This window comes from Ovis aries, chromosome 15 (genome assembly GCF_016772045.2).
Source record: "Ovis aries strain OAR_USU_Benz2616 breed Rambouillet chromosome 15, ARS-UI_Ramb_v3.0, whole genome shotgun sequence".
NCBI classification, from domain to species: Eukaryota; Metazoa; Chordata; class Mammalia; order Artiodactyla; family Bovidae; genus Ovis; species Ovis aries.
The window spans coordinates 52,087,722-52,103,577 of record NC_056068.1 but is presented as its reverse complement, the minus strand read 5'-3'; the positions used below and the strand labels follow the sequence as shown (position 1 = coordinate 52,103,577).

The 15,856-nt window shown below is 40.1% G+C and overlaps 1 protein-coding gene across 6 annotated transcripts in view; it reads right to left on the bottom strand.

Moving 5' to 3' along the window:
* Positions 1-2,304: 2,304 nt before the first annotated feature.
* PAAF1 (proteasomal ATPase associated factor 1) overlaps positions 2,305-15,856 on the bottom strand; it is a 40,751-nt gene continuing 27,199 nt past the window's right edge. For 5 of the 6 annotated variants that reach the window (XM_042232749.1, XM_042232750.1, XM_012096025.4 and 2 more), the window contains 5 exons: positions 13,976-14,067; positions 12,502-12,617; positions 10,886-10,968; positions 5,895-5,977; positions 2,305-3,820 (listed from right to left, as the gene is read on the bottom strand). In XM_042232749.1, the coding sequence (XP_042088683.1) occupies positions 3,743-3,820; positions 5,895-5,977; positions 10,886-10,968; positions 12,502-12,617; positions 13,976-14,067 (452 nt within the window). In that variant the 3' untranslated portion in view covers positions 2,305-3,742. Of the gene's footprint in view, positions 3,821-5,888; positions 5,978-10,885; positions 10,969-12,501; positions 12,618-13,975; positions 14,068-15,856 lie in introns of those variants that run through there. The other variant, XM_042232751.2, reaches the window with a different exon arrangement.

The following is a 15,856-nucleotide window of genomic DNA, read 5'->3' as shown; positions in this document are numbered from 1 at the left end:
ATCTAAATGTTAATAGCATGCCCAAAACACAGAAACATCCAGAATGTTTGACCAAATATCTGTGCAACATGGCTCAGTCAAGTTAACACATAAAATTAACCATCACAAGTGGGTTAAAAGAATGAAGTACTGATGCATGCTATTAATGCTATTAATACAACACTGATGAACCTTGAAATTTTTATGCTAAGTGAAAGAAGCCAGACACAAAAGGTCACATATATTCCATTTATTTAAAACATCCAGGATAGGCACATCCACAGAAACAGAGTCCACTGATCAGTGGTTGCCAGGGCTGGAGCATGGGGAGTGACTGCTGAAGTATATGGGGTTTCTTTCTGGGGTGATGAAATGTTCTGGAACTGGTAGTGATGGCCACACTACCTTGTAAATAAATATACCAAAAACCACCAAATTGTGTAATTTTAAAGGGTGCATTTTTTGGTTTGTGAATTATATCTCCAAAGGAAAAAAAATGTTAACATCACCAGTAGAGAGACAAATCAACATTGCCTGGCTCCCAATACCATGCTTTTAGGATGGAGAATTACTTTGGGAATATTCCTGGCCAAATGTATAACCTGAATCTAATCATGAGGAAATATCAGACAAACCCATAGTGGCCTATGTTCCAAAAATATCAGGGTTATAAAAGGAAAAACTGAGGAAGTACTCCAGACAGAAGCCAAATAAATGCAATGTGTGATCCTGGATTAGACCCTGGACCACAAAGGAAAGAGTGATTATGAAAGACACTGCTGGGAAAACCAGCAAAACTTGAATGGGGTCAGCAAACTGGATGGTAGTATAGGATTAATGGGGGTTTCCTTGTTTTGATAGATGTACTGTGATTATACAGGAGTGTCCCTGATTTCAGCAAATGCATACTGACGTACTGAAAGCTGACAGGACGTAACATTTGTGTATTACAAGTGATTCAGAAAAAATATATATACAGCATATATAACCTGTGTTAAAAAAAAATATATATATATATAAAGAGAGAGGGAGCGAGAGGGTGATAAAGCAAACATAATGAAAAGTTAACAACTGGAAGTTATGTGTGGGGATATACTGGAATCCTTTGAACTATTCTTATAGCTTATCTGCTAGTTTGAAATTATTTCAAAATAAAAAGTAAATTTAAAATATATCCACAAAGAGATCTGTTCAAGAAAAATCTTTACAAGGCTACTGTGAGGCCTGCCTGGCACACAGTATACGCTCAACAGCCACTGCCGCTGCCAGTTTTTCAGGTCTGAGAAACAGCGGTACTTTTCACGAGAAGTCACAAGGGGGCACCTGAAAACCAAGAAACAAAGTCTAAGCACAGAGCTTCCCTGGGCCTGCAGTGTTCCAGATGGGGGCTGTCAATACTTTTTCACCCAGAATGCACTTCTTGACCCAAAAGAAAAAAACTCTGCTGCAAACTGGGGATGATTCCATTCACAGTAAATAAGGCCTGGGGTACCTGAAAGCTAGCCTTTGCTTCTGTTGTTTGGGTCTGGATTTCAGGACAGCTGTCAAGAGTCACTGCATCCATCAAGATCAGGATGTCAACTCTGGAGACCTATGAAAAGGGGTTCGTGAATGTGATGGTAATAAACAAGAATGAGTCCTGGAATGGGAACTCGAGGCACACTTGCTGTTTGAACCCAGTCAAAATCTTCCTCCTCCTGTTTTGTTAATCTGACATATTAGAGGTTCCCCCAGACCTCCTAGCTTTCAATGTTTCTGAGCTCTGGAATATGTCCTTTTGAGTCTGCTACTGCTAAGGCACTTCAGTCATGTCTGACTCTGTGCGACTCCATAGACGGCAGCCCACCAGGCTCCCCCGTCTCTGGGATTCTCCAGGCAAGAACACTGGAGTGGGTTGCCATTTCCTTCTCCAATGCGTGAAAGTGAAAAGTGAAAGGGAAGTCGCTCAGTCATATCTGACTCTTAGTGACCCCATGGACTGCAGCCTACCAGGCTCCTTCGTTCATAGGATTTTCCAGGCAAGAGTACTGGAGTGGGCTGCCATTGCCTTCTCCGCCTCTTGAGTCTACCTGACCCTATCACAAATCATTCCGTGAATGAAACTGCTCTAGTCCTTGAGGTCTCGTGACCACACGGTGTAGTGGAAGGAGCACAGGCCTTGCAGACACACTGAGAAAGGTCCAAATCAAGGCTCTGGTACTTCATTTCTTGAGCCTCAGTTTCTTTATCCTTTAAATAGGAATAATACCAATTCCTTTTTAAGAGTGTTATGAGGATTAAGTATCTAAATACAGTAACTAGAACAGAATAGATATCCAATAGATATTCATTGAATTACAGTATTTTATTTTCAATTTGGTTTAGGCAAAAGCAATCAGAAGGAAAATATAGGATTTAAAGCTCAACTACGTTCAAGTTCCTACTCTGTATGACCCTTGGCTAATCACTAGATCTCTTTGAGTCTTACTAGCAGTCTTTTTTTTCTTTTTTTGGTTGCGCTGGCACAGTATCCAGGATCTCATTTCCCCAACCAGGGAACAAACCCATGCCCCCTTGCAGCAGAAGTGCAGAGTCTTAACCACTGGACTGCCAAGGAAATCTACACTTTTTATTAAAAAGAATGAGGAAAGTCCAACTGTATTGAGATGGAAAGAACTCAGAGACACTAAGTGAAAATAAACCATGGAATATATATAATTATGATTCCATTTTTATTTTTATGTTTAGGGAAAAAAAGAAGTGACCATGTTGTACCCTTGCTTAAAAAAGTGTTCTGTGGTTCCCCAATGCCAACCGAGTGAAGCTCAAGCTCCTTACCTGGCATTTAAGCCCCTTCACTATTTGGACCCTGTCAACCTCTTCAGCCTCATCCATGAGCACTGAGTTCCATCTATGACTAAACTGCCCCTAACCATCTCTTTTTGTCTCTCATATTTTATCAGGAATTAGAATCACCTGGAAATTGTTAAAATATTGACTGTGGGCCCCATTCATAGGATTTCTGATTTAAGTTTGAAAAGGGGAGGCAGTTCCCAGAATTTCTGACAAGTTCCTGGGTGATCTGATACAGCTATTCTAAGAACCACACTTTGACAGCTGTCACCTTTACAAAGATATGACTCAACTTCATCACCTGTATAAAGGCTGACCAATCATATCAGTTTGCCCAGGACAGAAAGTCCCATGTAGCAGAAAACCCCTTAATCTAAGGAAAACTGGGATGGTGGTTACTACTCTTCCTGTATAAGAATCCTTCCCAGGTTACACATGGGATACTTACTGCTACTGTCAAGTAGCCCTTCCCTATAGCCAGGCTGACAGGAAGTACCTGAGAAAGGAATCCCATCACTGTGACTGACTTTTTCCTAGAGCAAGAATATTTAACAAAGTTTCTCAAATTCAGACTCCTCCATATTCTCTTTATTTCCTGCAGAGAACAGGTTGTAGTCCTCCAGTCCTTGTAAACCCTGAACACAATCGGTGTGGAATCACACTATAAGCATCCATTTCCTTGCCCTATGTTGCTGGGCTGAGTTTAAGGGAGAAGTTGGGACAAATGCAGCGAGCACATGTGAGCTTCTTACTCAGTTCAAAGTGCGTCTTGTCATAGAATGACAGCTCCACATGGGCCAAAGCAGCTGACTTTCTATTGTTTCCAAAGGGTACCCAATACAACAAAGGTCACTCATGGTCCTTCCATGGTCCCTGATGATGTTCCTGCTCACTGTTGATCAGAGTCGATCTTTTTCATTGACTGACGGGGTCAGAGGTCTGAGAGCTGATAGCGTCGCACAAGACCATCTCGACAACATGTGTAGATCTGCTTCTCCCATGTGGCTACCTGGAACACAAAGAGTTCGCAGCTCAAAGGAAGCCTGGGATTCTTCCACTTCAAAAACATAAGAGTCTTGTCATTGACCCCTACTAGTACAATGGAGTCTGAGAAGATTTACTGACTCCAAAGACAAGAATTATATCCATGTTATATATTTTAAAAATAGCTGACCAGAATCACGGGAGCTCACGGGTACAGAACAGAGAAACTAAGTGGCCAACTGGAGAGAAAACGCACTAGTGCTGTGCATGGTTTAGAGCAGAGGGGTCTGCACAGGGGAGCATATGGCCTACAGAAAAGCCTGGGTAGAAGCGGGTGGGAGAGGATGAGCTGGTTAGATAGCATCACCGATTCTATGGACTTGAGTTTGAGCAAACTCTGGGAGATAGTGGAGAACAGGGGAGCCTGGTATGCTACAATCCATGGGTTCTACAGTCAACGGGGTCAAAAAGAGTCAGACTCGACTTAGGAACTGACAACAACACTGCCTCCTCCAGAAGAGAGCGGTGTCACATTAAACCCTAAAATCGCCTTTGACAGAGCTTAGGAATAGAGAGTTTAGGAGTAAAGAGGGGGTGCAGCTAAAATTAAGTTGGTCCCTTACATCTGTTATTAAATTATACTTGGAAGCCCTCAGGGGAGGAAAGAAAAAAAGGAAGGCCTGGGTATCCACGAACCTCATAAAATTATATGCAAAGAAGTTCTCAATATGTGCCTTTTTTTACTGAGAAGGATTTCATCAAATTCTCAAAGCAGTCTGAGACAAAGGAGATTAAGAACCATTAATTTAATGCAAACAGCATGAATTCTGGAGTTAGCTTTAATCACAGGTGTGCCAATATGTAGCTGCATGACCTAGGGCAGCCTTCTCAACCCCTTTGGTCCCATTTCTTCATTTATAAAATGAAAATGATGTGTTAATTCACAATATAGAACACTATGCAGGAATTTTATAAAATGAAGTATATCTATAAGCATTTGTCTGGAAAGAGCTCTAAAATGTTAAGTAAAATAACCCAAGTCATACAGCAATATGTAACAGAATGATCCCAATTATGTATAAAGATAAAACTATATTATTTACATAACTACATAAAAGAAGGTCTAAGTATAAATTCTCCAAAAACAGTTTTAAAAGATACACAACTATTAATGCTAGTTACTTTAGGAAACAGTGGAACCAAAAGTCTTAAAGCAGACTTTTAAGTCTGCACAGTTATGCACTGTTTGAATTTTTATACATGTGCATAAATTATGAATTTTTTTTAAATATAAGAAAATGATAGGAATAATAATATCTATATCTCAAGCTATGATAACTATTAAATCTGATACGTAAAACAGCTAGAACAATGACTGGTCAACAAACATTATTTCCCCTTTCATTTTTCTTTTTCTTCAGTTCAGCTCAGTTCAGTCACTCAGTCATGTCCAACTCTTTGTGACCCCATAGACTGCAGCACACCAGACCTCCCTGTCCATCACCAACTCCCGGAGTTTACTCAAACTCATGTCCATTGAGTTGGTGATGCCATCCAACCATCTCATCCTCTGTCGTCCCCTTCTCTTCCTGCCCTCAATCTTTCCCAGCATCAGGGTCTTTTCAAATGAGTCAGCTCTTCACGCCAGGTGGCCAAAGTATTGGAGTTTCAGCTTCAACATCAGTCCTTCCAATGAATATTCAGGACTGATTTCCTTTAGGATGGACTGGTTGGATCTCCTTGCAGTTCAAGGGACTCTAAAGAGTCTTCTCCAACAACACACTCTAATCAAATCAGTCTTGAACTTAAATAATAACAACAACAATAAAAGTAATATTTACAGATTATAGAGTTTTCATATGCATGATTTCACTGTTCTACTCATTTTACAGATAAACTGACAGACTGAGGAAGTAAAGTGACCTTTTCAGTTTCTAGAGCCAGTAAATGATGAAGACACTGACTCAATTATTTCTTTCTGTCCCACTCCTAAGTACGGTATTACCCCTAGTAATCACGAAGTTTCTGGATTCAGTTCCCTCCAAAGCCCTGGGTCCCAGGTGAAAATCACCCAGGCCTGGTTTTTCTCATGTCTGTACCTTGTACACAGGATCACAGTCAGCCCCAGTGAGCTCAATCACATAGTCTAAGTCTTGCTGGACAATGAAACAGCTTCCATCACCTAAAAGACAGAAAGAAAACTTAGATAACTAAAGAGAAAGTTGCATGCAAAGTTACCCTCAATATTTTATTTCTGTATATCACTAGCCTAAAGAAAATTGTCTTAAGACCCAGAGTGGCAGACAGGAGTCATGATGGGCCAGATATGAGGTCCTATAGGGACTCCCTAAAATGCTGGGCTCAAGAGGATTTGAAGGCCATATGCACGCTTAATGGGAAGAGTTGTCTTTGATTAGCAATAACTGCCAAGAGCACAGAGCAAGCAACTACAGACTTTTACAAGTATTTGCAAACTTATCCTAGACAATGATTTTTAACAGGGAATTTCTCTATATAAATGTTTTCGTTAAGACAGCTATGTTCCCAGGGACTTCCTTGGTGATCCAGTGGTTAAGAATCTGCCTTTCAACGCAGGGGATGTGGGTTCAATTGCTGGTCAGGGAACTAAGCTCCTGAGTGCTGAATAGCATGGTATCCAGAAAAATTAAAAAGAAAAATAAAGAAATAGAAGTTTAAAAACTTATTCATATCTACCACTCAAAGATAAATACTATTCACAGTTTAATGTATTTTTCTAACCTTTTCTGTATAAATTTTTATTTTATATGGTTGAGAGCACATTACACAGAAGAATATCTTTATGCATAAAGTTATTTCTATATTAATATTATGACTTTGTATAGAACTCTAGAGAAGAATCAAAAGATATTAACCATTTCAAACATTTAAAATTTGAAAAACCACTTTCCAAAATTAAATATGTTTAATCAATTTTATCTGTTAATCAATCTATACTGGAAAATTCTGAAAGAGATGGCAATACCAGACCACCTGACCTGCCTCTTGAGAAACATGTATGCAGGTCAGGAAGCAACAGTTAGAACTGGACATGGAACAACACACTGGTTCCAAATAGGAAAAAGAGTACATCAAGGCTGTATATTGTCACCCTGCTTATTTAACTTCTATGCAGAGTACATCATGAGAAACATTGGGCTGGAGGTAGCATAAACCTGAATCAAGATTGCTGGGAGAAATATCAATAACCTCAGATATGCAGATGACACCACCCTTATGGCAGAAAGTGAAGAAGAACTAAAGAGCCTCTCGATGAAAGTGAAAGAGGAGAGTGAAAAAGTTGGCTTAAAGCTCAACATTCAGAAAACGAAGATCAGGGCATCCAGTCCCATCACTTCATGGCAGATAATGGGGAAACAGTGGCTGACTTTATTTTTCTGGGCTCGAAAATCACTGCAGATGGTGACTGCAGCCACAAAATTAAAAGACGCTTACTCCTTGGAAGGAAAGTTATGACCAACCTAGACAGCATATTAAAAAGCAGAGACATTACTTTGCCAACTCCAGTGGTCATGTATGGATGTGAGAGTTGGACTATAAAGAAAGCTGAGTGCCAAAGAATTGATGCATTTGAACTGTGGTGTTGGAGAAGACTCTTGAGAGTCCCTTGGACTGCAAGGAGATCCAACCAGTCCATCCTAACGGAGATCAGTCCTGGGTGTTCATTGGAAGGACTGATGTTGAAGCTGAAACTCCAATACTTTGGCTACCTGATGTGGAGAGCTGACTCATCTGAAAAGACCCTGATGCTGGGAAAGACTGAGGGCAGAAGGAGAGAGGGATGACAGAGGATGAGATGGTTGGATGGCATCATCGACTTGATGGACATGGGTCTGGGTGGACTCCGGGAGTTGGTGATGGACAGGGAAACCTGGTGTGCTGTGGTTCATGGGGTTGCAAAGAGTCGGACACGACTGAGTGACTGAACTGAAATGAACTGACTGTACCCAGCAGTATACAGAGGATCTTCTTCTTTCCTGCATTCTCATTATTAAAAATAATCTTTTCCAAAAAAGAACCCTTATATTTTAGAGGTACAGGGAGGTAAGAAAGTGCAATTACTGTAGCTCTTCCTCTGCATTCAAGTTTCCACACACAAACCTACTTGATAAGCCCAAGCTTCATTCCCATTCTGTCTAGGAAGCCATCTCTAACCACCCCATATAGTAAACCCTTTCTCCCATCGACCTCTTGTAACACTTACTATTGCTCTGCAACTTCCACATACATATTTTCCCCTACACCATAATTCTAATTTTGGTGAGTGTGTGCTCCGCCACTGGATCATGATGATCAGAAACACTTTTTTAGGAGGGCACAGGGCAAGGGTTATGAGCAGGGCTTCCCTGATAGCTCAGTTGGTAAAGAATTTGCCTGCAATGCAGGAGATCTGGATTCCATCCCTGGGTTGGGAAGATCCCCTGTAGAAGGGAATGGTTACCCACTCCAGTATTTTAGCCTAAAGAATTCCATGGGGTGGCAAAGAGTCAGACACAACTGAGCAACTTTCACTTCACAAGGGCAAGGGTTAGTTACAAGAGTAAGAAGAAACTATCACTTACAGAATATCTACTTTATGTCGAGTACCTATCTCTAAGTAGAGACTTAGAAAAGTGAACTGGTTCACCAAAGATCATATGATGATTAGATTAAACCATACACAACTGCCATTTTTATATAAACATAAATTAACAAATAAATAAACGAAGACCTATTCACTAGGTCTTCATTGCTGCATGCAGGCTTTCTTGAATTGCAGTGAGTGGGGGCTACTCTTCATTGCAGTGCTCAGGCTTCTCATTGTGGTGGTTTTTCTTGTCGTGGAGCATAAGCTCTAGGCATAGGGGCTTCAGTATTTGCAGCACGCAGGCTCAGTAGTTGTGGCACATGAGCTCAAGAGCACAGGCTCAGAAGCTGGGGTGTACAGGCTTAGCTGCTCTGGAGCATGTGGAATCTTCCCAGATCAGAGATCAAACCTGTGTTCTCCTATCCACTGGGCCACCAAAGACGTCCAACACGACATCTTCTTAAGCAAGTCACCTGCTGATGGACATGGGTTGTTTTTACATCTTGGCTATTACAAATATTGCTGTTATGAACATGGGGGCACTAGCGTGCCCTAGACAAAAAATAGAGTTTTTGTCTTTTTTATATATATATCCAGGAGTGAGTAGGATTGCTGGATCATATGGCAACTCTATTTGCAGTTTTTTTAAGGAACCATCATACTGTTTTCCATGGTGGCTGTACCAATTTAGATTCCCACTAACAGTGTAGGAGGGTTCCATTTTCTAAACACCCTCTTCAGCATTTATTCTTTGTAGACTTTCTGACTGGTGTGAAATGATACTTCATTGTGGGTTTGATTTGCATTTCTCTAATACTGGCATTGCTGAGCATCTTTTCATGTGCCTGTGGGCCATCTGTATATCTTCTTTGGAGAAATGTCTATTTAGGTCTTCCGGGCATGGCATATATTACATAATTCTGATCAATGACGTAGGAGATTAGTAAATCTGCTGGGTTGCTCCTGAGGAAATGTTTCTCATTCTTAAAAAGGATAACAATATGCATGTTATGTGAAGATAAGATTTGCTGCAGCTGTCCTGCACTGTAACCTTGAGGGAATAAGCCTGAGGACAAAAGCCAGTATGCTAAGGAGGAGAGTGCCAAAAAACAGAGAAAAGCTGCATTCTTGATTTCTTCTCTTCTTCTTAAAGCTTTATTTTTTTTAACTCAATACTTTTTTGGATTTTACCAGTCTTTAAACATCCTGGATACAATCCAGGATACCACACTGAGTTAGCTGTCAATTTTTCTTATTTTCTCCACTGAATTTGTTTTCAAATCACTAAATTAATATAATCTGGAGCCACCACCATAAATCTGGATTTCTTGTAAACGAAGTACTACATTTTCTGAGTTATTGAAGCCATTTTCAGTTGAGTCTTCTGCTACTAATAGCCAAAAACATCCTAACTGATACACTGAAGTATTAAGGTAAGATGGTCCCTCCAGGCCTATAGGCCAGTCCTCCTCACCTAAATCATTCCTATGAGGATTCAGTGTCCCTTAATGGACACCTTCTTCTATGCATTTCTCCCAACCCCACTCCCAAACTCCCAAATATTTTGTACTGCTTACACCAAGGTACTCACTCACTTTACCCAGACTGTCTTTGTAAAGCGTCAAACACAGTACCTACTGCATGGTAGGTAGGCACCTAATAAAGGACAGATCCCTTCTTTCTGCTCCCTTTCACTCATCTATGACTCTGAACACACTACAGCTTTAGCCATCAATGTGCATTTTTACATTTCCAGTTGGTAAAATAGTCACTGGATTACATGTCACTTAGTCCATGAAGGAGCTTCCCAGGTCACTCAGTGGTAAAGAACCTGCTTGCCAATGTAGGAGATGTGGTTCAATCCCTGGGTGAGGAAGATCCCCTGGGGAAGGAAATGGCAACTCATTCCAGTATTCTTGCCTGGGAAATCCCAGGACAGAGGAGCCTGGCGGGCTACAGTACATGGAGTCGCAAAGAGTCAGACACAACTTAGCGACTAAAACAAGCCAACAAGTCCACAAAGACATGCCTGCAGTACTCCTACCACTCAAGTTAGCTGTTCCCCACATTCCCATACAGTATTCTGCTGCAGTACTTATCAAACTGTATTCAAGCACATGTCCACGTGTCTGTCTGCCTTACTATGAGCTCCTTTAGAGCAGAGACCATAACTGATTTGTTAACTGAATTCTCAATTATTTGTAATAAGAGCCAGTATATTTATTCTGACAATGTTTATTGAGCACCAGTTACATGGTGGACACTGAACTAAAATGCTGGGGGTAAGGCACAGCGCACTCAAGGAGCTTAGATTGGAAGGGGCACAGATAATTACAATTAGGGTGTTAAACGTTACGTGAAAAAGCATAATATGCCAAAGAATCATGGAGGATGATGCCCTTAGCCCTGCCACAGACCAAGAATTAAATCTATGTTTCACTGAATGATATAGAGCCACCTCCCTCAATTGGCCCCTGGACCCACCTTGGCTAGCAATGAATCCGTCTCTGAAACTCAGCAGAGACATAACTGGTGCTCCTGATCTGTGGATGACTTGCACTGGAGTCCTAGGATACAGAATAAATGGAGCGATTTTACTCTTTCCCTTAAATAGCAATACTTGACTATATTCAACCTACAGTACTAACTGCATAACAGCACACTGGACAAATGTGGACTGAGATTAAACATTCATATGGTTTCTTTCCTGGCAGGATCCTTAGATAGTAGATCAAAGTAGTCCATTCAAAACCACCCTGGAGGGAATCTAAACATGTCTCTAAATATCTTAATGAGCTGAATAAACTAAGTAACCACTGATACTTCCAGTTTCTAGGGGAAGTCTGACAAGGGTTTAAGATAACAATGTTAACAATATGTTAATCTCTTTATAGACAGAATTAAGTCAGCTGTGATATATTAAAATTGTTAGGACTCTGTAAAATCAAACAGAAAGATCAGAATCAATTTTTATAATTGATGATTTTATAATTTTTATAATTATGAGACTTTATAACAGTGATCAGATTCCCTATCTCTATGGAAGCAAAAGCAAGTACAAAAATAAAGTAAACTATGGAAGAAAAGGTATACAATAGTCACTCTTTAACTGAAATTTTTTCACTGCTCTTGGAATACAGTCCAGACTCCTTGGGATGGTATATAAGTCCTCTCTAAGCAAATTCCAGTTTTCCTGTCTGGCATCACTTCTCATCATTACTCCACTGGCAGGGTATATACTTGTCTTGTCAAACTACTCAGAGATACCTTACAGTGCCATACTTTCACAGGCCTTCATGCTTGTCTATATGCTATTCTACCTAAGCCAGGTCCTTCTTTTCTTTACTTGGTAACTTTCTGCTAGACAAGATCGATTAAAGCTGCATTTCCTCAGAGAAGTCTCACTTTCTTTTCTCTCCTTCTCGGTGCTTCCTCAAATTCTTGAGATCACTGATCACACTGCGTCTTAACAGTCTTTTACTTGTCCATCTTTATTATCAGACTCCAAATGCCTCAAAGGCAGAGTCTTTATCTTTTATTTCTGTTGTTTGGTGCCCTGAACAAAGCCTAATGCCTACAGGAGCCATTCAATAAGTATCAGTTGAACAGAGGAAGGAAGCAGAAAGTGACAGAAGAAAATGTTAAGTCCTGGGACAAACAGGTTATAGATTCTTTTTGGATATCTGTAAGACCAGGACAAAGCCTACATAAGATAGGTTATGATCACAGCCAAATAAAGAATCAGAGCTGGCTTTCTTGAACTATAAATGATCAATCTCAGCCCAACCCAGATGTAACACCATGAAGAAAATTATTAAGGTCCTTAAAATTAAAGGTTTTATATAATTATTGTGAGATGTTAGTTCATTATTTAAGCTTAATTTACAAAGGAATCATGACAGTATGAATCAAATTACCTTTCAATGTGATTCCAGGAATAATAAGAACAATCAGACAATTCACACTGGAAAGCCTTTACGAATGGAAAAATATACCCTTGATTTAACAGCCATCTATATGCCAGATTCAATCACTGTGAAAGCCAATAAAAATTTCCACTCTGCAGAAGACCTGCATCATGCAAATGAACGGTGACTCACCTTGGACTCCTTACATCCAGCTGATAAATGTTTCCATCCTGAGTCCCAGCCAATAGCAAGAAGCCAGAGAGAAAAGTGCAGCAGTTGAAGGCATCTGAGCCAATAAAGAGGAAGAGCTGGGAACAAGTAGGAGACAAAGATGCTGTTTAAAGATTCATTTGTTTCCAGGAATAAACAGGCACCAAGAAAAGAAGAATTTCACTATTTTTAGTATAGAATTTCTTTCTTCTTTTAAGAACTCCTGATCTAAACTAAGTATTCATCAACAACTGAGGGGGAAGCACTCCTAGGATTTCAGGAACCTGAGGCTGGCTGACGACTTAAGCAGGTTACATAGCATCATAATATCATAGTCTAAAGCAGCAGTTTTCACACTATTTCCCCTCAACACATTGTCTCATGGGATCCTAAACACCAAAAATGTTTTTTTCCCTGTTTTCAGCACAACCTTCCATTTGCTAAACACTTGCAATTCACACATTTAAGTTTTGCTTCAAGACACTGGTGACAATCTTTTGAAAACACACTTAATGTGGCAATGTAAGAAATCACAATTTACCCATGTACTTAAGAAAATAAAAAACGATTATATTTTTATTTCTTACTATTAGTTCAAAGAGTAAAGTTTGAATGTTCTAAAAAAAAAAAGAAAGAAAGAAAGAAAGAAACAAAACAAACAAAACCCTCTGACTTCCCTTTGGAAATGAAAGCCAGCATGGAAATTCAGAGTGTAAAGGCAGTATGAGCAAAAATAGTGATGCTCCCAGAATAAACTCCGAAAATGGAAACATCACCAGCACAATGAAGTAATGAGATAAAATGAAAATACAAAGTCTGTGGCCAAACCAAATCATTAATGTTGTCTGGGTGATGATGACAGCAACTGGAAAGAAATTTAATCAATCTAATCTCAAGGAACTCCAAGTTTAATTAAGAGCATAGCCTGCTTGGCAAAATCTCAGGAAATGAAGGAAGAAAACCCCATTCTTCTATAAGAGACATTCTGGTCTAATTAACTGAGAGCCCTGAATGCATAAGACCTTTACTCAAAAAATCTCCACATTACCTTAGAGGAGGAAGAAAATAGATAGAACCTCATCATTTTACATGTAGCACATTAAGGGCCGGAGCGAAAGTGACTTAATAACGGTCACAAAGCAGTAGGTCATTTGATATTATCACATAACCTCACATGTAAGTCCTACTATGACAAGTTTAGTGATGAGGAAACAGGCTCACAGAGGTTAAGTAATGAGTCCAATGTCATAGCCATTAGGAAGAGCTGGGATTTAAATGTTGCCCTTATTCCATACCACATTTACTCTCAATTACTATACTGTACTGCCTTTCACACATGCAGCTTCTGCAAAAGGTGAACATACAGAGAAATTAGAAATGTTTTCAAAACAGCTTTCCAAGAATCAGTGTGACCCAGGTTGCCCCAGTGTTCAAAGGTCTTAGAGGAACCACTTGCCGGCTGCCTGCTCTGCAGTCCCAAGCACTGAAGTTTCTTATCTTCTCGGGCCAACAGCAGCATTTTCGACTCTGTTCCAACCTCTCGTTCACCTGCATGACAGATGAGCTATGTCAATAATGGACTAGGATGATTAGCTGGCAGTACTCAGAAAGCATAGCTATTGACAGCTGTTTACTGAATTACTCTGCTAGTCACTCACTTAATAGTTTTAAAAAACATTTATTATGTTCTATATCTTGACACTGGTATTGTTTATATGACTGTACATATTTGTCAAAACTCACAGAACGGTGTGATTTAAAAAAAATGACTTTTACTATATGTAAAATATACCTCAATAAACCCAATTTTAAAATATTATGATTATCAAGTCCTTTGTAACATGGAAAGATACCATACTTGGAACAATGTACAGAGTACAATGATAAACAAAGTAGGGCCAAACATATGTAACAATATAAACGGAGGCTGCTGGAGGAGAGGAGGGACACAGGAGAGTAATACAGCTCGGTTTACATTTTTTAAAAAGTAATTTCATTTATTTTTGGCTGTGCTGGTCTTTGTTGCTACGTGGGCTTCTTCTCTAATTCTGGCAAGCAGGGCCATCATCTTGTTGCAGTATGTGGGCTTCTCTGTGGTGGCTTGTCTTGCTGTGGAGCACAGGCTCAGTAGCTGTGCATGGGCTTAGTTCCATGGCACGTGGGATCTTCCCGGACCAGGGATCAAACCTGTGTCTCCTGCATTGGCGGGTGGATTCTTCACCAGTGAGCCACCCTGGAAGCCCTGGACTTATGCTTTTTAAATGAGCGTGATGATTCCTATGAGAATGGATTACAAAACAGAGCAGGCAACAGGTACCGGCAGACTGAATCAGGATGCTGGCAGGAAGAAGAGAGACCTGGAGGGAGAGGATGAGGTGGAAAAATAAGAAACATTCTGAAGGTAGAGATGACAGACTTTGCTGATGTGGGACAAGAGGAAAGGTGGCGGTGGATCTTCAATGAATCTTAGGCTTTGGGCTTAAGCAAGGAGATGGTGGTGTCATTAACTGAGATGGGAAAAAACAGATTTGGGGTTGGAAAGAATCAAATGCTCCATACAATAAGTTCAAGCTGTCTACTAGACATTTAAATAGTCTAAAATGTAAGTAAAAGATCTATGTTTTAGATATTTTTTGGAAATCACCAGCTTAAATACAATATTGAAAGTCATGGAAATGATAAGATCACCTAAGAGAGTAACTGCAGGGCTGAGGGCCCTCCAATATTTAAAGGTCAAAGGAAACACAAAAGGAGACTAAGAAGCAGTAGCCAATGAGCTCTAAAGAAAAGCAGTGTCGTGCGGTATTACAGAAGCCAAGAAAGAGCAGGGTCCTGAAAAGAAGAGTGTCCTGTGCTGCAACCTACTGAGAATTTGGAAAGATAACCACAGAGAAGTAACACTGGATTACACAACATGGAGTCACCGGTGACCTTGACAAGAGTTGCTGCCAGTTAAGTAGCTGGGGCACAAACCCAACTGGGACAGGCTGAAGAATAACTAGGAAGTGAGGAAATAAAACAAGAATACCTTCATTTAAATTACTTTAAACCAACTGATTTTAAAAAACTCAACCTTATTTTAAGTAGTATCTGTGAAATCTTAGGTTTGAAGTAAGATGTGTATGTATTAATATATAACTTAAAAATGAGTACTACCTGAAATGATCTTGTTTACCACTAGCTGCACATGCATCACACTTTGGGGAACAGACTTTTCCTATTAATCCACTGTGGCGCTAGTTGTAAAGAACCTGCCTGCCAATGCATGAGACACAGAGACACAGGTTTGATCCCTGGGTCAGGAATCTTCCCTGGAGAATGAAATGGCAACCCATTC